This window comes from Scleropages formosus, chromosome 19, assembly GCF_900964775.1.
Source record: "Scleropages formosus chromosome 19, fSclFor1.1, whole genome shotgun sequence".
Classification (NCBI taxonomy): domain Eukaryota; kingdom Metazoa; phylum Chordata; class Actinopteri; order Osteoglossiformes; family Osteoglossidae; genus Scleropages; species Scleropages formosus.
Genome location: NC_041824.1, coordinates 4086523 through 4108490, shown reverse-complemented (window position 1 = coordinate 4108490; position 21968 = coordinate 4086523). Strand labels below are relative to the sequence as shown.

Genomic DNA, 21968 nt, shown 5'->3' with positions numbered 1-21968 from the left:
TTTGTTGTAATCCCACCGACAATGTTGTAATAACATTATGCCTTTATTATTACACTGTGTAAATTTTCCGATTTTTTGTTTTAATGAAGTACAAAAAATGAGGATTGTGAGTTCGCTCGTCTTTTTTATGTCGTCACAGATGGCCCAGGAAAGTGGAGCAGCGGTTGCTATGGAGAAGTACGACAGCTTTATTGGTCGCCGTTTGATGTCGTCACAGACTTCCCCAGGAAAGCAGCGCCGCGGTTGCTATGGAGAAGTGCGACGGCATGGTTGGTCGCCGTTTGATGTCATCACAGATTTCCCCAGGAAAGTAGCGCCGCGGTTGTTATGGAGAAGCATTTGCCCGGAGGGGCAGCGAGGGGGGCGAAGCAGCTGATCGGCGGCGCACATTCTGGGGCCGGAGGGCAAAGGCGGAAATGAGCGCTGCGTTGCGCTGCGGTGGCGCGCGCGCTCTCGGGCTCGGCTGATTGATTGTCCAGGTAAGACGAAAGGTCACTTTTATCCCTTCCCTCCGCTCACACTTGTTTCCTCGCTTGCCGCGTCGCCGACAACTTGTTGGCGCCGCTCGCGCGCGTTACTCCGCCGTACGAGGCGCGCGCGGAGGCGAAGAAGCTCGCGCGAACGGACCGACCGAGACGAGAGCGCGCGCTCCGGCGACGCTGGACGTTCGGAAACGGCTTCGCCGCGCGCTCAGGTTCGCAAGCATAATAATAACAGCAATAATTATATCTAAAATATATAATCATGTCGCCGTGTCACTTTCCGAGTGCAGTGAGGATGTGGACTCGGCGGGTCCGAGCAAAAAAGAGCAAAAAAACTTATTATAAGAAAGAAATTAAAATTGCCACTTCTTTCTTGCCACTTCGCTTGCACTGATGACTTTCCTCCTGGTTCTAACCTGACAAGTACCGCTGCTGTACTGTCTCTGTGCGTGTGGTCGCTCTGTGTCTATTTATAGGTAATTTAAAAAAGTTAACTAGTTTTGTTACTAACTTAGTAAATTATTGAGAAGTTTTACAAAGCACGTGCGGTGTGTGTGCAGGTTATTTATTCGTTGTTATGTGTGTGTGTCTCTCACACATGATTCTTACAACAGTGTGACCATTTCATTTATCTCACGTACACTGTTAATCTACCTGCAGTTCTTTACCAATTTGTACAGCTGGGTAATTTTACTGGAGTAATTTAGGGTAAGTACCTTGTTCAGGGGTACACAGCTTGGGGTGGGATTCGAACCTGCAACCTTCGGAGTCCAAGGCAGGCCAGGGGCTCCAACCCACCGCTGACTGGAACCCCACCCACTGTATGTGTTGTTTTAAAGAGATCTGCTGCATGTCGTGTGTGTATAATTGTAGGTGAGGGCAAATTCCTTCAGTCATAATTCAAAGTTGATTAGATAGAAGCTTATTGTATTGAACACACACACACACACACACACGGAGTCCTCTGTTCCTTTGCACCACAGTGCTTCTTGTCTTAATGAACAGGTAAGATTCACACCTCACCCACCTCAGTGAAGGTCTTTCACTTGCACATCTCAGAGCAACCTTGAGGACACTTTTCAGATGGATTTTCGGCCCATCTTTGTGTGTGTGTGTGTGTGTGTGTTAGTTACTCATGACCTTTCTCACAGTGTCTTTGTGTGCTCTTATCTCGACGCTGCTGTTCCTGCCTTTTCTCCACCTTTATCTCTGAGAAACTGAAACGACTGAACGCTACATTTGAAATACGTGTTTTAACCTTCCTGCGCTGGACTCGGGTGCGAGGAGGGGGTCCTTTGTGTGACGTGACCCCCTCTCCGCCTTTAGAACTGTCCCCTTGTGCCGGCAGACCGTGGTCCGTGGGGGTGTTCCCGGCCAGGCTCTACATTTACATGTTTCATTAGGCGTTATATATTATAAATGTATTAAAATGTACTATTCTAGAAAGAGGGGGTGCGGTGGCGCAGTGGGTTGGACTGCAGTCCTACTCTCCGGTGGGTCTGGGGTTCGAGTCCCGCTTGGGGTGCCTTGTGACGGACTGGCGTCCCGTCCTGGGTGTGTCCCCTTCCCCCTCCGGCCTTACGCCCTGTGTTGCCGGGTAGGCTCCGGTTCCCCGTGACCCCGTAAGGGACAAGCGGTTCTGAAAATGTGTGTGTGTGTGTATTCTAGAAAGAGATTTTTTTTTACCCCCATTCCACTGTTACCTTATATGAATATATGAATTCTGTAAAGTTTTTTTGAAGCCCTTATCCACTGTTACGAATGTACGCATTTTTTTCCTTTTTACCATAATCAGTGTAATAAGTTGTACTCTGAGTGCTTCTCCTCACTCGCTCATCACACTCTTTCCCAGTGACACCTCCCATCACGATGGGTCCCATGTTCTCTCCCCCAGCGCTGGAAACTCCACGTGTCCTCAAGATCCTTCCTCCTCATCTGTGTCTCTCTGCTGCCTCCTTCCATTCGTCTCCATTCTTCCTCTTCCTGCCCCCCCCCCATTCCTCTTCCTGCCCCCATCCGGACCGCAGCAGGACTGTGACGGTTAAAGCTGCCAGGCGCACATGACGGGGCTTCGTGAACCCACCCGTTTGAGCTGTTGTCCCCCCCCACCTTAGTGCCTTAATAGCCCCCCTAAGTCATTTCAAAGCTGGGGTGCATGGGTGGGTGGGGGGGCAAGGTGGATCTTCACAGATGTTTGCTGTGGGATTAGAACAGTGGGCAGCATTTCAAGTGGCCGGATAAAGTGCCCCCCCCACCCCCCCACGGAGCAACGAGAGCCAATTTCATTTGTCTTTTTTCCTTTGAATTTCCAGCGATCAAAGCTGTGTTTTCCACTGAGGTGTGTGAAGGAGGAGCGTTTTTCATGGTAATGCGGTGAATGTGGACGGTAGCGGTCTGCGTGTGGTTGTTATTTTCTGCCTTGACTCTGCTGACGACATGAGTCAGCTGTGGGGTGGGGTGGGGGACACCCTTCCCAAAATCCAGCGTTTGGGACGGTTACCTGCAGCTGTGATTTATGTGAACTGGTACAGATGACGCACGTTACACACGAGTCGTTCCGTTCCGTACGGTGCGTACGTGTGCCGGCGGTCGCCGTGCGAAACTTGTACTCGGTGATGGTAAGTTTGTGTTTCGCTTTTGGAGATGAGCTCACGTGGGGGGATACGATACGTGAGTCGGGGGAGGCTCTGCCCGCGTCACGCGGGCCGAAAACAAACGGCAGCGTGGCGTTTACCCCGGTGTCGCGGTAAAGGTACTGTACTTTGAGTATGGGGCCGGTCCCGGGTTTCGTCATTCAGGCCCTTACAAACGAACATTGTCGAACCCGGGTTAGTCACTCTGTTGACGGGACACATGCTGCAGGTGTGAGCCGGGAGCCAATAATGTGCGCTTTGTGTACCGTGCCCTCCCCCCGCCCGAAGGGTGATCCTCTTGGGCCGGACCGAGGAGTGTGTCCCACCCAGCACCGCGGTAAATGATATTTATTTTTTCCCCTTCCAGGGCTTCCAGAAAGCTGTTTATAGCAAACCTGTCTTCATCTTCTCCTGCTTTAGGCTGTAATTTGGCCCTTTGGGTGGGTGGGGTCGGCGCGCTGTGCTCCAAGGCCGTTCGGAGCTGTAACTTTTGGCTGGTGCCGGAGTCGAGTTGTGGGGGGTCGTTGGGTGGAACACACTGGTTTGCAGTGTAGCATCGTGGGTTCGGCGGAGGCACAGCGCGCTCCTTTGTGGCGCGTCGCCTTCGCCCGAGGCGGCGCCGTGCTCGCAGTCGAGTCGGACGAAAAACGGCCTCATTGAGCCGCTGGGCTCGCAGGTCTGTTTGCGTCTCTCGTCTGGAGTGCAGCGGCAGAGCGCCGCGGTAAATGAAAAGGATGAAGCCGTCGATGCTCTGGATGGGTTCGGCCTTGTTTTGCCCCCCATGAAAAAAGATTTTTCATTCTAAGATGGACAGGTTAGACACAGTGCTGCTAGAAAGTGTGTGAAGCCTACAGGGTTGGTCATTAACATAAAGTCTAAATGTTAAATCGTAAAATAAACCTATAGAATGAATGAATAACTGATTTACACCCCGGTTCTACTTACCTACTTGGTTTAACCAGTGACTCTTATTTTTACACCTGCACTATTACTCTGTTTCTACTATACACATGATGTCCTCTAAAGCAACACACGGAACTGGTCATTTTACACCTAACCCTGATTCTCTTTAAATAACCATTTCATGGTAAACTAAGGGACATGAGGGCTTCGCACACTTTCCAGCAGCACTGTCCTCCTTTAAAAGTGAAGTAAGAGTGCGGATGTGAAGATGTGATCGTGGGCATCGCATTGATGCTGAAATCGGCTGGACTCTGTGTTACTGAGAACCATGAGTACTGAGGCCCCAGACAATCGAGAAGCACGAAACGGACGTTCCGTGCACTAAAACAAATAAAACGAAACAGAATTTGGAAAACTTGCAGCACAAACCTGCAAGTACCACAAGGAGGAGAGAGCAGAGTTTGAGGCTCAGATTTTCTCCCGACTCTCATGTTGATAGGATGGGTCCTCCAACTCCAGTGGTGGGTTTTCATCTGCAGACCATCGTGGTCCAGCACTGAATTGGTGTCGTCATGGGCCTTGATGGAAGGACAGGCCATCGTGGAATTTGTGAAATGATCCCAGAAGTGCTCAGGTCAAGGATTTCACCCTCTTCTGCTTCCTGACACCTAGAACCGAGCACCCTGCTGTCCTCTCTGTTGACCCCTTACTCCGAGGCCTGAAGAAGGGAGAGGAGCGAGTGGAGTGATGACAGCCAACGGGGAGTTTCAGTGCCACGTGCCAGGACAGGAGCTGAGGAAGGCTGCTCTAGTTTCCTCCACCTCCTCAGCGGTTGGAACTGGAGCACGCCACCTTTGTCCCTGAGTTACTCTGGTTTTTTTTTCAGCCCTAATCCTTCATTATGTAATGAGATCTTTTTTTTAGGCTAACTCAACACATGCATGTTAGGCTCCTTCATTGCCCAGAGATACCAAGAGAATTTGCCGGTAGTGCTGTGTGTCTCAAGAAGGAAAAAAAAACACCGTATTCTCCATGTTTACTGAAAACCTCCTCCAAGGGATTGTACTCAATGGGTACAAGGGGTACTCCTCAGCCTTCTGCCACTGTCTTTTGCTGCATATATTTGAGCGCAGGAAGGTTGAAGGTCTCTCCCAGGCGCCTTGTGTTTCCAGTGTCCCCGAAGGAGCTCAACACAACGTCTTCAGTTGTTGTGTAGATCCAGTGTGGTAACCTACACAAGTGGCTCACTGCTCTTGGAGCTTGAGTGTATCTTTATTCTGGCAAATGTTAGATGAGCTCATGCACAGAGTGGACGAAGGCACCAGCTTAAGGTCACCTCAAGATTTTTGTAACCCCATTTGTTGTGCCGGAATGTCACTATATACCGTTTGGTCTTTGACTCTAGTAAAATCAAGGGTGATGAGAAGAATGGAGCCAACTGTAAGCCTTAAGACTTGTGAAAGTGGTGTTTATACTGTGAGAAACTCGAATGAGAACCTGGAACAGGAGGTTTTTCTTGCAATATGTACAATTGAAGAGGAAAAGGTGAAGTTGGGTCTCGGGGAAAAGGCTCTACGCCTCTCTTCTCAACTCCTAGTTCGTTTTTTTCGTTGCAACAGCAGGTTTTATGGGTGCAGTCGAACTTTGTCCCCGCCGCGATGAGACATGGGGCACCGAGTGTCAGGGAGGAAGCCGAGATGATCCGATAGGATGACAGAGGCCCATAAATCCAGTCTCGGCGAATCCAGGGATTTGCCGAGCGCTTCTGGAACCCTGGGCGGCAAGAGGGTGAAGGTGGAGTCAACGTGAGCACAACTCCACCGCCGAGTCATGTGGAAGGGAACAGGGAAGGAAATGCCCTCGGTGAGTTCATACGGGTCCAAGAGCTTGAAGCACCTGTTGGGCTCAGGCTTCCAGCCAGAGAATAATGTGGTGAAGGACACCTTGTTGACGGTGCCAGTTGGAACGGCGCACTAAATGTGCTCTTGCGGTCAACAGGTTCGGCGTCGCGTCGCGATTGTCTTGAGGCCCCTTTTCACGCAGGCTTGTTGATGACCCTCTGAAATGTCCTCACATGCTGTTGATTCTTTTTAATGTGAAAGTGAAAGTTGGGCCAAGGAAAGACCTGCAGGTGGTGTGTGGGTAGCGCACTTTTTTTTTGGTTTTACCTTTTTTACCTTTTCCATGGTTTGAAATGGGGTCTTTCTGTGGGCCAGGACACCGGTGTGAAATTTCGAGGAGCAGCAGGAAGTGCTCCCAGGTCCCAGAGTTGCTCACTCTGTCGAGGTCCTGTTGTTCTTACTAATTTTTTTTGCCTGAAGCTCCCTATTACCTGGTATGTAGTGCTCCCTGTTCCAGATGATGATGTCGTTGAGAAATTACACATTTAGTCACAGTTTTACACTGTTTAACAAAAACAAACCAAAAAAACCTGGGGAAGTTAGAAGACGTGTCATGCTTGTAAGGGTTTCTTTTGTGTTTTCCCACTTTAGTCCAGGAAATGAGGTACGAGACGGCAGGCATACTTTACGCCGGCATGTTTACCCCACTGACGGCCGTGTAGCGGAGTACGTCTCGGAGGACACTACCGGTGTTGGTGTACAGCAGCATCTAGTTCACTAGTTGACCCTCCTTCCCTTCTTACACACTCCTGAATAATGGATGAGGTCCCTGGAAAGCCTTCCCGTGCTGGATCCACCTGGCTATGGGGGCGGGGGGCGGGTCCGAAACGCCTCTCTTGGAGCAAAGAGAGTCCCCCCCTCCCCCAATCATATACACACGCAATCAGCTCCCACCCCAGATTCGCGACTGCCACCCTCCTTCGTCCAGGGGCCGGTTGGTGACACTGGCGCCGACGTGCAGCGGGTGTCAATCATTCATGAGCGCCTCCCGTCTCCGCTTTCCTGCTGCCACTCCGTTCCACCGTGCGCTTCATGGAGGAGGGGGGGCGGGCGAGCGAGCGAACGGGAACGGGCAAGAGGCCGAGCAGTGGCTGTGCTTTTGGGGTTTGGTGCCATGAGATGGAGGAGATAAGTGGCACAACATTCCAGAACTAAGCCTGCCCCCAAACCCCCCCCCCCCCTCGCTCGCGCTCTCTCTCTCTCGCTCACTCTTTCTCCCTCACTTTCTCTCTCTCTCCAAGTCTGTCACTCCCTTGCCTTCTCTTTTTCTCTCGCTCGCTCTTTTCCTTGCTCTTTCTTCCTTTCAATAACGCACTTTCGCTCTCTCTCTCTCTCTCTCTCTCCCGCTCTCTCGCTCGCTCATTCTGCCCCCCCCCCGGCCCATTCAGTCTCTTTCTAAGGCTCCGGTCTATTATGTGAACAGGTGCAGCTCCTTGAAGAGCCCGGTCCTGTTGCTCGGTGGGAATCAAAGTAACTCCTCTGTTCTATTCTCTGGTCCCGAGGTGGATCACAGCGTCGCTCTTCTGTCTCCACGGCGACCCTGCATCCGACGCGGCCCTCGGCCGCACGTTTGAGCGACAGATTATCCAAAACTGTATAAATGCTTTTTTTTGCTTCGTGCCTTCAATGTGAAATAGTGGATGTCACGAGATTGTTGGATCACCTTTTCAAATGTGGGAAACGGGGCTTTTGTTCTCCCCGCATGGTCAGTAGAGTCATCTCATTGTTCACTTTCCTTTGTGTTTCATCATTCTCGCTCACTCTGTTTGTGTCTCTCTCTCTGTGTGTGTGTGTGTGTCACTCTTAGCGGATCTTGGCCTTGGAGCTGCAGACACAACAACGGGCTTTGCTCTGAGAGCCACGGCGGAGCAGGTCAGGTTCGGAACCCTGGCCGCTGCCCCTGTCGGAATGTGCAGCAGGAAGCTTCTGGAAAACCAAAAGACCATCTTAGGACTTGGAGGCCATGAGGACTGCGGACCGTAATGGTCGAAGGAGAACCGTAACATAACCGTACCTTTACGTCGATCGCTTCTGATGCTGTCGGCCCACCTCCACCTCCAGCTGTAGGTCCGAAGACCGAGTAGTTCCCGGACTGGTGGCGTCGCCGTGGTCCTTGTGCCGTGGAGGCGCTCGGTTGCCGTGGGCTTCACCGTAAATCACTACAGCGCGGTCCACGTCGGGGCTTCCCGGAGACCATATGAGAGGGTATCTGCTGCTCTGGTGAGCCATGGAATTAGAGACCAAAGAAGAGTCTTCGTGTGGTCCAGCAGTTGCGGTTCAGATGGACGCTGATGCCCTCCTCTGTCCAGGGGTCTGAAATACCGATCCAGCGTCAGCGTCTCAACACACGCGCGCACCTCGGCGCATCTGTCGCGTGTTTGTGTTCATGGGCTTTGGCGTAGAACGTGCCGCGTGCGTTTCACGCCCCTCCAAACAAGGCTTCGTGTGTTTAGTTGAGCAGCACAGTGTGGATGTTCACTTGGGACGGGATTTGTAGGGTGCGTGGCAGGATCATACAGCGTGGGGCTCGTGTGGATTCGGTGAGCTGCTGGGGTTGGTCAGTCCTTCCAACTGGATCTGGTCCTGCTGGAATGCTCTGCATCGGGGTCTAGTTTGGACCTGGATTCCTTTGGTCCCGCGCGCTCATCTCCTTCACGTCGTCTCTTCGGTCACCGCTCGCCGAGAATCTCTCGTCGCCGGTGTCCTCGTTGCCTCGGGATGCGTGGAACCTGAGTGAAATTAAACAAAAAAAATTACAAGTCGTGCAGGAAGAGCAGCGTTTTGGATTGGGACGAGAGTCCGGTGGAGTTGGGAGAGATAAGGGCGGGGACGTCATGGCGGACCACGGGGAGCTGCTGGCCGAAATGTCCGCCGTGAGCCGAATGTCAGCCGCCGAGCGCCTCAAACACGCGCAGAAGCGCCGCGCCCAGCAGCTCAAGGGTTGGGCTCAGCTGGAGAAGGAGGCGGCCCGGGGGGGCGCCAAGGTGGGCCCGAGAGCCGAGAGGACCCGCAGGGTGGCCTTCCCCGATAACGTCACTCTGCTGGAGGCGGCCGCCCGCAACGACCTGAACGAAGGTGAGCTCGAGGTGCCGCGCGTTCGCGCCGTAATGAACCGGCATCGGGGCAAGGGCGGTGCTTGTGGGCGGGGCCAAACGTACCACGTTTCGGTTTGCGCCGCTTTGTTTGGCCAAACTGGCCGATGTTTGTCTTTCGTGCCCAACAGTGAGGGAGCTGCTCAACAGCGGGGTGAGTCCAGACCTGTTCAACGAGGACGGCCTCACCGCCCTGCATCAGGTACCCTCGGCGTGTGTACAACACACGCGTTGATTGACGTCGACTCGTTTCGCTGACACTTTTCTACCGTGATTTACCCATTTGTACAGCTGGGTAATTTTACTGGAAAGGTTTGGCGAAAGTACCGTGCTCAAGGGTACTGGCGCTTGAGGTGGGACTTGAACCTGCGACCTTCAGGCCCAAAAGGCAGCAGCTGTAACCACTGTCACCAGCCACCCGGTGGCGAATAGAACTGAAATATGTTTTATGTGTATTAATTTATGTGAAACTTTTCTCCTACACTATTAATGTAGCTACACTTATTCGCCCTTTCATACAGCCGGGTAGTTTTACTGTAGTAATTTAGGGTATAAGTATCTTAGTCGGCTACACACACACACACACACACACGTAGAAATACATGGGTCTCGGATGTGCTCTCGGTGCTGAGTGCATGTGGACAACCTCACGCGCCGGTCGCCCCCCCGCACCCCGCACGTCTCCGTTACGGCTGAGCGCGTGCTGCTCTAAGCCCCAGGGGCGTAAACATCCGGTACCTGAACAGATGAGCTGTGGCTCCCGTCACGCGGTACGACTCGGTGAGAGAAGAGTTACTCTTTGTTACCGTGTTTCCCCCGCCGTTTTTACCTAACAAATCGCCGCGACAGACATGCAAATTCGCGCACTGTGCAGCACAGGTGGGGTCTGTGCCCCGGCGTCCTGAATGTAGCTGTGCGCACTTGGGGCCGGGGGGGTGCTGTAGCGCTTGGAGCTGCCGCTTTTGGATCCGAAGGTCACGGGTTCGAGTCCCACCTCCGGCTCCAGGACCCTTGAGCGCGGTACCTACCCCAAATTGCCACGGTGAAATGACCCGGTGGCTGCGTAAGTGGGTAACGGCAGGTTCGTTAACAGGGCAAGTCGCCGTAAAAGTGTCGGCCGAACGAAGAAATGCAAATATGTGTTGTGCTGGAGAATATGTAGTGTGGACGCAAGCAACACTTTGTGGATTTTCTGGGATCCCGACTCGTCCGGGACATTTTTACATGTTTTTATAAACGCACCTTTGAGCCTTTCGAGAACCTCCTGGGTTTTACACCGTTACAGCAGTGAACATCCCTCACAGTCATGGGTCTGGGAAATATTTCTCTCTCCAGGTGATTATTCCGGAAATTGTTGCGGAAGCAGCCGAGGAGGTTCTTTAAAGGCGTGAAAGTGCGATTGGAGCGGAAATAAGTGCGCAGCTCATGCACGATGGGGGATGTTTGTATTTTTGCCCCGATGCTGTTTTTCTTTTCTTTTTCTTTATTGAGTGAATGAATCAATTTATTTTTAAAATTCATTCAATCATTTATGTAATTATTGATCTTTTTATTTCATCATTTATTTATATTTGTGTTTGTTCTTATTCATTTTTTTATTTATGCTTCATTCAGTCTTAAGTATTTATTTTTATTAGTCTATTTAATTATCATTCAGTAATTTGTTTTATTATTCAAACAAATCATTTTATTTACTTATTTCTCTATCTATCTGGGTTGGATGACATTGCTCTGGTGAGACGGGTCCGCGAACGAAACCCACTCCTTCCTTCCTTCCTTCTCTCTCTGCGCACCGTGTTACCACGTTTCACCGCGGCGCTGCTGTTCCACCCGGTCCGCGTCCTTCACCGCGCCCGTCTCCTCCCCCCCAGTGCTGCATCGACGACTTTGCGGAGCTGGTGCGCTGCCTGTTGGACGCGGGGGCGAGTGTGAACGCCTGCGACAGTGAGCTGTGGACCCCGCTGCACGCCGCCGCCACCTGTGGCCACACGGCGCTGGTTCAGCTGCTCATCCAGGGGTGAGTAGATTTAGGGCTCGACCGACTGGCGCTCGAAGAGGCGCGATAGAGCTAAAAGCGAGCCGTTGCCGGGAGGCCAGCGAGCGAAAGGGTCCGTGCGGCTCCCGGCGACGTGAACGAGCCGGGATGGTCCTCAACCGTGGGCCGAGTCTGCGTCCCTCGCGATGAAAACGTCGTTCGAAAATGAGCAAGCGATGCATTGTTTTACAGGGAATTAAAAAAAGGGCGCACACACACTGTCTGAACCGCTCGTCCCATACGGGGTCGCGGGGAGCCGGAGCCTAACCCGGCAACACTGGGCGTAAGGCCGGAGGGGGAGGGAAAAGTCAGGACGGGACGCCAGTCTGCCGCAAGGCACCCCAAGCGGGACTCAAACCCCAGACCAACTGGAGAGCAGGACCCGGATCAATCCGCTGCGCCATCGCACCCCCCACGAAAAAGGGTAAATAATTGCAATTCTTATAAGTAATTACAATTATTTATTATTTTTATTAGTCCCTTTTGAAGAAAAGCGTCAGCTAAAGGAATAAATGTAAAGGTAGACGTCCGACCGCCATCCTTACGGTTACCAGCCGAGAGGACGGCCCAAGTGTTTAAAATTGTCGTCTGTTGCTCTCCTGCTCTGTAATTTGAATGACTTATTTACGTTTTCGGTTATTAATTGAGCTTTTGACAATTTTCTCCAAAGCAGCGTACAGCTGAGAGGGGAAAAGAGTCAATTTCACCAACAGACGACGATGCAGATGCTCCATGTACAGTCACTTGGTCCGGTTCCACCGATTGACCCTCATACATTACATGTAGTACAGATAGAATTAGTGGAGAACAATATTTTAATTTTCCCAAATGATACTGTAGTGAAACCTTATGGCGGAGGTAGGAGATCAGGAGAGAAGTGAGTCCGAAAGAGATTTATTTTCAGACCCTTCTTGAAAGTCGGGGGATTCGGCACTTGCGAGGGGCCGAGAGATCGATGGACCGTGACGGATCCAGCGTGATGCAAAGAGTAGCCCCAGTATGACCCGAAAAGGCCCGGTTTACAGGGATCCATCCTCTGGATATGGTGTAAAAACCCTACCGTACCATGTCCTGCGTGGCGTCTACAGTCCATCTCTTAAACGTGAACGAACTGATGATGCTGGGGGTGGAGGTTGGAGGGGGGGTTGGCGGAGCATCCCGCTCTCATTTAAATCCTTTGCATTTAGTGTCCAGGCTTCGCTCATATAAAAGCGTCCAGAAGCGGTTAAGGGATTTTGAACTTGCCAGCCATGTAGTTTACCGTGTTTACGTTAATTAATCTATCTGACACTTTTCTCCAAAGCGACTTACAATGTTAGCTACGTATTATTATTTACCCGTATTGTTTTACTGGAGCAATTTAGGGTAAGTACCTTGTTCAAGGTTACTACAGCCGGGGGCGGGAGTCGAACCCGTGACCTTTGTGTCCGGAGGCAGCAGCACTACTTCACCGGCCGCCTTACCCCCGGCTGACAAACCCCCGTTTGCCCCGCACCTCAGTGGCGCCGATCTGCTGGCGGTCAATGCTGACGGCAACATGCCTTACGACCTGTGCGAGGACGAGGGCACGCTGGAGCTCATCGAGATGGCGATGGCGGAGCAGGGCATCACTCAGGACCGCGTCGACGGGTGTCGCCGAGCCAAGGAGCTGGAGATGACGGCGGACGTGCGCGCTCTGGTCCAGAGTGGAGCGGACCTCAACGCCAAGGACGACGGCGGGGCCACGCTGGTGAGAGCGCTGTCCTCGCGTCACCGCTCCCCCCAAGTAGCCGTACCGTGGGACAGCATGGTCGAAGAGGTTGACTTCGAGTTCAGTTTGTCCACTCTTTTGATCCACATGTCTTTTCCTCCTATTTCCTGTCTCAATTTACTCCTCAATTTCCATCAACTTCACCTCCCCCTGCCAACTCTGCCTCCCCTCGCCGCAGCTGCACGTAGCCGCAGCCAATGGGTGGCAGTCGGTGGCGGAGCTGCTGCTCGAAGAGAGGGCGCTAGTGCAAGAGAGGGACTCTGATGGCTGGACGCCGCTGCACGCTGCCTCCTGCTGGGGACACGTGGGTACTGCGCCTTGAGCTATGAGGAAAAAGTGGTTACTCGGAAGAGTTGGGTTCACACAGAAGGCGTTAGAATATACATATTATGTAGTATTGACAGTGTACACTTTTCACCTGGATTTCCTCTGTAAAGCATCACACGAGCCTACAGTGGAAAATGAAAGTGTTAGAGTACAGTGAAGCGTACCGTAGTTTTAATGAAAGATGGGTGAGCCTTTGTCTCTCACTCACTCACTCACACACACACACACACACACACACACACACAGACCACTTGTCCTCCACAATGAAAAGCTGGTCCCTGGCCTTTGTCTCCGTTTCAGATTCAGATGGTGGAGCTGCTCGTCGCACATGGAGCTGATCTCAGTGCCAAGTCCGTCTTGGACGAGACTCCACTGGGTGAGATGGGAACCTGTGGATGGGACTGGGACCAAATGACTGACACTCTGCCTGTGTCATCAGTCATCGCTTTAAATGGACTGCTGTTCTCTGACACTGACTGTGAAATACTAGGGACGGATGGGCGGATGGATGGGCGGGCGGGTAGAGCAGCGTACAAAAAATTAGCACAGTGTAATACAAATATTGGAAGTACTTTTTCTTTCAATGCTGCGAAATGGCAAAATTAACTCTAACTTTTCACTTTTTAATTCCCCCCCGACCGGCTCTCGTTTTGTCGTCTCGGGCGGGGACTGCCCTGCAGATGTGTGCTCGGATGAGGAGGTGCGAGCCAAGCTCCTGGACTTGAAGCACAAGCACGATGCCATCATGAAAAGTCAGGACAGACAGCGAGGGACCCTGCAGAGGAGGGCTTCCAGCACCGGCAGCCGGGGGTGAGAACGAGGAGCTGCTCGTCACTTTTTAGCAGCGGAACAAATGAGGAAACTTGAATAATTTGAATGCAGAAGTAAAAATTATTTTATTATAATCATAAGTTTAAAAACGTTTTGAAACAACAGTTTAGTATTACTCAGCTAGGATCCGAGGCTTTATCCCAAGGAGTCACTTCTGGTGCTTCTGTCGCCCCCTGTCTGTGCAGCAAGGTGGTGCGACGCACAAGCGTCAACGAGCGTTCGAACCTGTACCGGCGCGAGCACCACAAGGAGGCCATGGTGTGGCAGGAGCGCGGCCGCCAGTCGGAGTCCCAGGACGACGACGAGGACAGGCAGACGGACGCCGAACTCGACCGGCACGTCGTCCCGGTGGGTCTAGGCTCCGACGTCCCCTAATTTGCATACGTGTGCGTTCTGTAGCTGCCAGCGGTGTCGAGGCTTCATTTTGTGTCCTTAACCACGACGGTTCGGTGGTAGAGCCTTGCGTTGGAGTGACTAGAGAAATGTTGCCCTCCCCACCACCCACCCACCCGCCCACAGGCTGCTGGCTCGGGCTCCGGGGCGAACGCGGAGGATGCAGAGGCTGGGGTGAGGACGAAAGACTCCGCTCTGGGGAACGGGGCGACGCCCCTGTCCTCCGTCTCGTTGCCGGGGGAGCTTCGCGAGGGCGGTCGTATGGACCGCAGCGCCTCTTACCAGCTGACCCCTGCCGCCGTGGGAGTGGACGGCGTGGACAGCATGAGCCGGGAGAAAGCCCATCACACGCTCGCCGACCTGAAGCGCCAGCGTGCCGCCGCCAAGCTGCAGAAGCACCCGGCCCCCCCTCCGCCGCCGGGCCCGCCCTCGGGGGAGGGCGCGGTCCCGAGCGATCCCGCTCCCTCCGCTCCCTCCACCCCCCGGGATTCCTTCTTGGATGGCGCCACCATCTACTTCACTCCCGCCAGCGGGGACCCGCCGCTGCTCAAGCTGAGGGCGCCGGAGGAGGAGCCCCCCCCCACAAAGGAGCCCTGCTGCAGACTGATGTAGCCGTGCGTACGCGCACGTACGGCGGCACAGGCGGCGAAAGACGAGTGCGCACGCAGCCACGTGAACCAGCATACACGCGGACACACACACACATGCGCGTTCACGAGCTCACGGTAGCACAGGTATGGCTGTATATCCCCATGCGACACACAGGTGTGTGTGTGTGTGTGTGTGTGTGTGTGTGTGTGTGTGTGTGTGTGTGTGTGGGGGGAGGGGATGGGGGGTATGGGGACGAAAGTGGACACACTACTCTGAGCACTACACTCCGCTTCCATAGTTTGTTTGATTCTCCTTCATTTGCTGTCCGATTTCTCTTCCCCGTGGAAACTCTCGGAGGAGGCGGACAGCAAGTTGCAGCGTAGCTGTGTTTATCGCAAACGAATAGATTTATTTTTTTTGCTCTCTTTTTATAGTCTTAGAACAGCGCCGAGGACTTTCGGAGAGCGGCGACTTGCGAGAAATGCCCTCCGCCCCCCCAGGGTGCGGCCGCAATCGGTGTCAGTGTTAAACTGCTCGGAGCCTCATCGCGGCTCCATCGCTAATCATCCTTCGTGCAATATTTGCAGCACTTTACCCATAATAACTGAATTAATAAATAATTTGTAATAGTAATACCCAATAAAATGGCACCGTGTGGTTTGGTTTTGTCATTTCACTGAACGTTTCGTGGACACGATTCCAGGTACGGGTGCCGTGTCGCACCCATGAACGGATGAATTCCGCTCGACCCGCCGCAGGTGGAACCGAGGTGAAAGGAACATTTTGTGTATCGGCTTGACCGAACCCGTCATTTTTCCGAATCCGAAAATATTTGAAACGGGGCGGGACTGCTGGGGTGCTCTCGACTTGCTCTGTGCCAGGATGAGCCAAAGCCGACGAGTGCGGAGTATCGACGGAGACGCCGCGGGCCCGTTCGGCCCTGGACCGCGTGCGATCCGGCGCCTCCGTCCGGCAGCGCCGCTTATGGTCGGTCGTGGACGGTTACGGACCGGTGCTCCGGTGATGGATGCGTCATTTTCTGTTGATGGGCGATCGATGGGTATTATTTTGCTGAGGGACGGAGCAGTGTGTTGGACTGGTTCCAGTGGAAAGAGATCGAATGAAAATATATAGATTTAGGCCTTTATTTATTCATGTATTTATTGATCTGTTTCCAAATGAGTCCAGTTTACTGTAAATAAGGGAACTTGTGCTCAAGGAGGCGGGTGGACTCGCGTTTTCACACGATGGTCAAGTTATGAGCCGAGATGAGCTCTCGCACAATTTTCCAACGACTTTAAGCTCTTTGGGGTTAAACTTGGTCACGCCGTTTCGCGAACAGGGTAAGGTGACCATGTCCTCACTTCGTACAAGAGCAGAACGTTCCGGCAGCAGAGGAGAGACCGGGCGTGCAAAGCGATGTGTGTCGCTGTCGTGGTGCGTATAGTAGGCCCATATTTTGATAACAGCTGGAAGAGATTTGTGTAAAAAAAAAAAAAAAAAAAAAATATACATATATATTTCTTTCAGTGTTTATACTTGACTAATTATTTTGTACTGGCTGCTCAGTGAAGGTGTTTAGTGTCAACTGCCCCTCCCAAGAACATGAAATGTTCTCTTGTCTGCTGTGTCGCCGAGTTATGGCAAGGAGATGGAGTGAATTTTTTTTTAATTTATTAAATAAATTCCACTGTGTTCATTCTAAAGCCACATTCCCTCCTTCCCATCGCAGTTCTGGGCACTTGAGCCACAGCCTGCAGCCCTTTTCCTCCCGTCCCGCGTAACGGGACTCTTGTCCGTGGACCATGTAATTGATGTCTAGCACCACGTTTTGTAGGAAATGCAGCTCTTTATATTTCCAACCATGGTTTATGTGATTTGAAATTAAAGGAACTTTCTCATTAGCTTGTCTTTTTTTGTATTTTTGTGACATGTGGTCATGGATAGTAGGACAGGGGGGAAAAAAACCCAGTATTTCCAACCAAAGACTCATTAATTCCTGCTCTTGGACCAAAGCCGACTCCTTATAGTTATGCTTGTTTGTCACTGGATGCATAACCTCCTTAAAAAAAAATTTAAAATCCAGATGTGTTAATTGCAGGATAGTGAAAAATACCAGCAAATTTTTTTTTTTATGGCATTGGTCATTATTTACGTTTAATAGCTATAAATGGTGATTATGTATGGTTTTGAGTTAAAATGGTAACTAGTAAGAGGCTGAATGCTGTGTTTGGATGATGAGGGTCCAGGCTAATATAATATCCCTGTTATGATAGATTATATTATAACAAGCCCTGGGGCAGCTGATAGTATAGTGGTTAGAGCTGCTGCCTTTGCACCCAAAGTTTAAATCCTAGCGCAAGCTACTTAACTCTAAATTGCCACACACACACACACACACACACACACACTTTCTGACCGGAGCCTAACCTGGCAACCCAGGGCATAAGGCTGGAGGGGGAGGGGACACACCAAGGACAGGGCGCCAGTCTGTTGCAAGGCACCCCAAGCAGAACTTAAACCCCAGACCCCCCGGAGAGCAGGACCCGGTCCAATCCACTACACCACTGCACCCCGCCTAAATTGCTCCAGTAAAAAAAATACCCAGGTGTATAATTGTCAGTTGCTTTAAAGGAAAGTTTCAGCTAAATGAATGAATGTAGCTTGGTGATGACTGCCAGATGCATTAATTTTTTTTTTTTGCCTATCAAACCAGTCTAAGTAACATTGCCTGCTCAGGACTAGGTGGCACTATTGGTTAAGTTCTGTACTAACTCTAGCTGTGATCACAAGTCCAGTCATGTCGACCCAAAGGGACCCATTCTCGAACCCTCCTCCTCGCAATCGGATAGTGTGGCTTTCAGGGACTCGGACCCAGACCGTTCCCCTATGGTACGTGGGACTTTACCGCTGTGCGCAGGCCCTACAACTGCTGTTAAAGTCCAACTACCAGCTCACATCCATGGGACCGGTTGAATCTTCCCACTGTTCATATCCATTTAAATTCAATAATGTGTTTTTTCCTGTTTATCTGTGCAAAGGAGAGTGACTTTGTCTGTGTCGAGCTGAAAATATTTTCCCTATTTTAACACCTCCTTATAATTTCCTATACATTTACATGTATTCAATTAGCAGACGCTTTTCTCCAAAGCGACGAACATCTCATAGAAAATACACTGTGTTCATTACATTAGCAGAAAGACAGACATAGATGCTGATCCGTGATTCTTAAGCGCAGTTAGTTTGTTTCTTTCCACCATATGAACCAATGTTCATCATACAAGCAGCTGTAACGGGTCCTCAGTAGTAACAATGGGAATTATGGAATATCTTAGTTACATGGCACTGTAACCAGGACTCCAACTGTGTAACTATTTGGAGAGCTGTAAAATATATATATACATATATTTAAATTCTAATAAGCTGGACCAATATTTGGGGGGTGCGGTGGTGCAGAGGTGCAGTGGATTTGGCCAGTGTCTGCTCTCTGGTGGGTCTGGGGTTTGAGTCCCACCTGGGATAGGTACCCTGTAATGGACTGGCATCCCATCCTGGGTGTGTTCCCTCCCCCCAGCCCCGTGCCCTGTGTCGCTGGGCTCATCGCAACCCTGCTTGGGACAAGCAGTTTCTGTGTGTGTGTGGACCAAGATTTATTGGGTTGGCCAGGACATACTGTAGTGTTATGTACATGTACAGCAGCAGATACTTTAAACTTAATTATGTCCGTATGCATAAAAGAGTAAAGTAAGGGAGTAAATGTACCATGTGAGTTTCTTGACATGCGTCCATTCGGGAACTATAACTCTGATGTCCAAAAAGTCAGAGAATCCTGAGCCCTTGACATGAAGACAAACACTTTTACAGCCAGTATGCGACAGACTGCGGAAACGCACGAGTCGCAGCGGGGATCAGATTTACGCAAACTTGCGCACGGTCAGCGCACTGAAGCCTTGAAGGCCGTGCCAATGTTTTACAGGAGCGCACAGTACGCTGTGCGACATGAAGAACATCAGGGAAACTCGGTCCTCTCACATGACTCAGTATCAACTTTCATTCCGCGCCCCTATTTTTGTCCCATCCTTTAACCATTTGCTCCTTCCACATACCCCAAACTGCATCATTTTTGGGTCGCAAATCAACAACCTCACCCCGAAGCTAAATGACAGTGGTAATGACCCCTTGGGAAAATGGTAAACGGGAGGTGTCTTTCTCCAGCAAAAGTGCTGCACTGGGGCCCGTTGTTTAGTTTGTAGCGTAGAGGTCTGAGCTGCTGCCTTTGATTCTGAAGGTTATAGGTTCAAATCTCAATTGTTGCTGTAGCACCCTTGAGCAAGGTACTTATGCAAATTTGCTCCAATAATTTAAAAAAAAAAGTTACTAAATTAAATACAATCTAAAATAAATGATTGTATGTAACAATGTTGTAAGTTGCTTTGGAGAAAAGCATCAAGTTGCATCCCTCAAACCTGCCTCTGTTCCCTTAAGACACACTGGAGGTGAGGAAACGCTGTTGTAGGTGTGTTATAACCTCCTGTGCGTTATGACTGGATTCCGAATGTGGCAACAGCTGCTGGGAAACACAGCTAAGCCACCGTAATGTCTCTGGCCCTGTTTACTCATTCAGAAAGAGCCGTAGAGCCAGTTGGATTCCCTTGCGCTGCCAGGTACATTCTGTTACGCCACGTTTTTCCTTGTCCCACAGTGTCATTCGTCACGCTGGAAAAAATCGGCAGTATTCCTGACTGCCCACTGCCGACAGTCAGGACCGTGTAACAGAAAAGCCGACTCGACCGTTAAAAAATGAAGAAAAATTGTTCGCGTAGCGAAAGCCACGGAATTAACCGCTTGCACATGTGTGTTTTACACTTTCTATGAGATCTAGGGCATGTGTGTCCATGTAGGCGGTATACATGACGAGGTGCTCCTCTGTTTTAGTGTGAGTGTGTGAAAATGAGGAGGACATGTAACCATATAGGGTACCATTCGGTCATGTGTGGAAATGAGCCCTCTGGGTTGGAGAACGTTTCTGCACTTAGAGGCACAGCCATATTCCTTTACATTTCTTGGATACTTAATGCCAAAGTGGGCAGCAGGGTGGCACAGCGAGTAGCGCTGCGGTTTCACAGCACCTGGGTGGTGTGAGAGAACGCGGGTTTGATCCCCGCTTAGTCTGTGTGGAGTTTGCCTGTTCTCCCCCTGTCTGTGTGGGTTTCCTCTGGGTGCTCTGGTTTCCTCCCACAGTCCAAAGACATGCTGTACAGGTTCACCCATAGTGTGTGTGTTCCACTGATGTATGGATGAGTGACCCAGTGTAAGTAGTGTATCTAGCAGAGTAAGTCACCGCGGTGAATAAGGTGTGTGGGCTGATAACACTACATAGAGTTCATTGGAAGTTGTTTTGAAGAAAAGCATCTGCTAAATAAATGTAAAAGTGACTTACCATATTAAGGTACCTGCAATTATTCATTATACAGCTGGATCATTTTTACTGGAGCAGTCCCAGGTAAGGGCCTTGCTCAAGGGTACTACGGCAGGGGGTGGAATTTGAATCTGGGCCCATAAAGTGCAAAGTGACAGTACCAACCATTATATTACATGCTAACCCCCTCCCCCAATATATAGGTTTTCAGAATCAGAATCAGAATGAGTTTTATTGGTCAAGTTTTCTGACGCACACAAGGAATTTGCTGTGGTTCTAGGTGTCTCCAGTAATTACATACAAACAAAGAGCTGACACAGAATTATATAATAAATAAATAAATAACATATATACAGGGTATACAAGAACGGAAGTATAAACAGTAGTATAAATACAGAAAAAGCAAATAAATAAGAATTAAAATTACAAGAAGTGGTTGGATAATGTTGTAGGAGACCTATGGGGGGGTGCTAACTGTTCATGAGAGTTGTGGCCTGAGGGAAAACACTGTTCTTCCATCTGGTCCTTCTGGTGGACAGTGCTGTTTAACGCCTGCCAGGGGGAGAAGGGTAAAGAGTTTGTGCCCGGGGTGTGTGGGATCAGTGACGATTTTGCTCGCCCGCTTCCTCATTCTGGACTCGTACAAGACCCGAAGGGTCGGCGGGGGGGCACCGACGGTCCTCTCAGCCGTCTTGACCGTCCTCCGTAGCCTATTTTTGTTCCATTTAATAGCCGAGCCAAAGCAGACGGTTATAGCGGTGCACAGGACAGACTCAATGACGGCTGAGTAGAACTGGATCAGCAGTTCCCGTGGTAGGTTGAGCTTCTTCGGTTGGCGAAGGAAGTACATCCGCTCTTGGGCCTTTTTCACGATCGAGTCAACGTATACTGTAGGTGTTCCTTCCGCTTCAGGTCCTGGGAGACTGTAGGACCCAGGAACCCCGTTGTGGGACTCAGAGGTGAGTACGAACGTGACCATGCCCAGGCTGCGGGGGTAAAGTTTTCATCTTTACTTCCTAAAGCGCTATGCAGAAAGGAATCAGTGAATGAATGACCGCAGATGAAAATAATCCCCTGGTGCAGGGAGGGAGAACTTCCACAGATTTATGGCAGAGTAACTCAACGTCTGCATGCTCGCAAAACTGTGTCTGTGGATGGGGGGGGGGGGTCCCGCAGGGCAGGAGGGGCACGAGGGAAACCCTATACCCCCGGAAGAAATTCTTCTCCCGCTACGCGTGTTCGAACGCAGCCCTGCAGAAAATAGACTGTCACACGTCGTCCCTCGGCGGCCTCGTGCTCCGCAGCCTTGGGCGTGGTCACGTTCATACTCACCTCTGATTGGCTGGCAGGCCTGCTCCGTCACTCGGGGTTACACGCAGCAGCTACGGAACAGCGCGCGCTTGTTCAGGCTTGTCCCCAACCCCCCCCCCCCCCCCGCAAGGGTTTACTTACATGTGTACCTCGCTGTAATTATTGCATCACTAATTAAGTTTTCCAAAATGCAGCTTTGTAATGTAACAATATATTGATCTACTACACGAGACGAGGTCATACCGTGTGTTTCTGTTGTACTTTAGATTAATTTTACATACATAGATAAAGTACAAGTGA

General features: G+C 51.0%; 1 protein-coding gene across 2 annotated transcripts; it reads left to right on the top strand.

Annotated features, from left to right (window-relative positions):
- Positions 1-279: 279 nt before the first annotated feature.
- ppp1r16a (protein phosphatase 1, regulatory subunit 16A) lies at positions 280-15011 on the top strand. Of its 2 annotated transcripts, none has more exons than XM_029246171.1 (10): positions 280-479; positions 7745-8994; positions 9143-9213; positions 10883-11028; positions 12547-12775; positions 12975-13100; positions 13424-13499; positions 13804-13933; positions 14140-14302; positions 14474-15011. In XM_029246171.1, exons 2-10 carry the CDS (start codon positions 8754-8756, stop codon positions 14957-14959), a joined length of 1668 nt encoding a protein of 555 aa, XP_029102004.1. In that variant the 5' UTR covers positions 280-479; positions 7745-8753; the 3' UTR covers positions 14960-15011. The 2 variants fall into 2 exon arrangements, with proteins under 2 accessions (XP_029102004.1, XP_029102003.1); XM_029246170.1 differs by having other exon boundaries at positions 7727-8994.
- The last annotated feature ends 6957 nt before the right edge of the window (positions 15012-21968 follow it).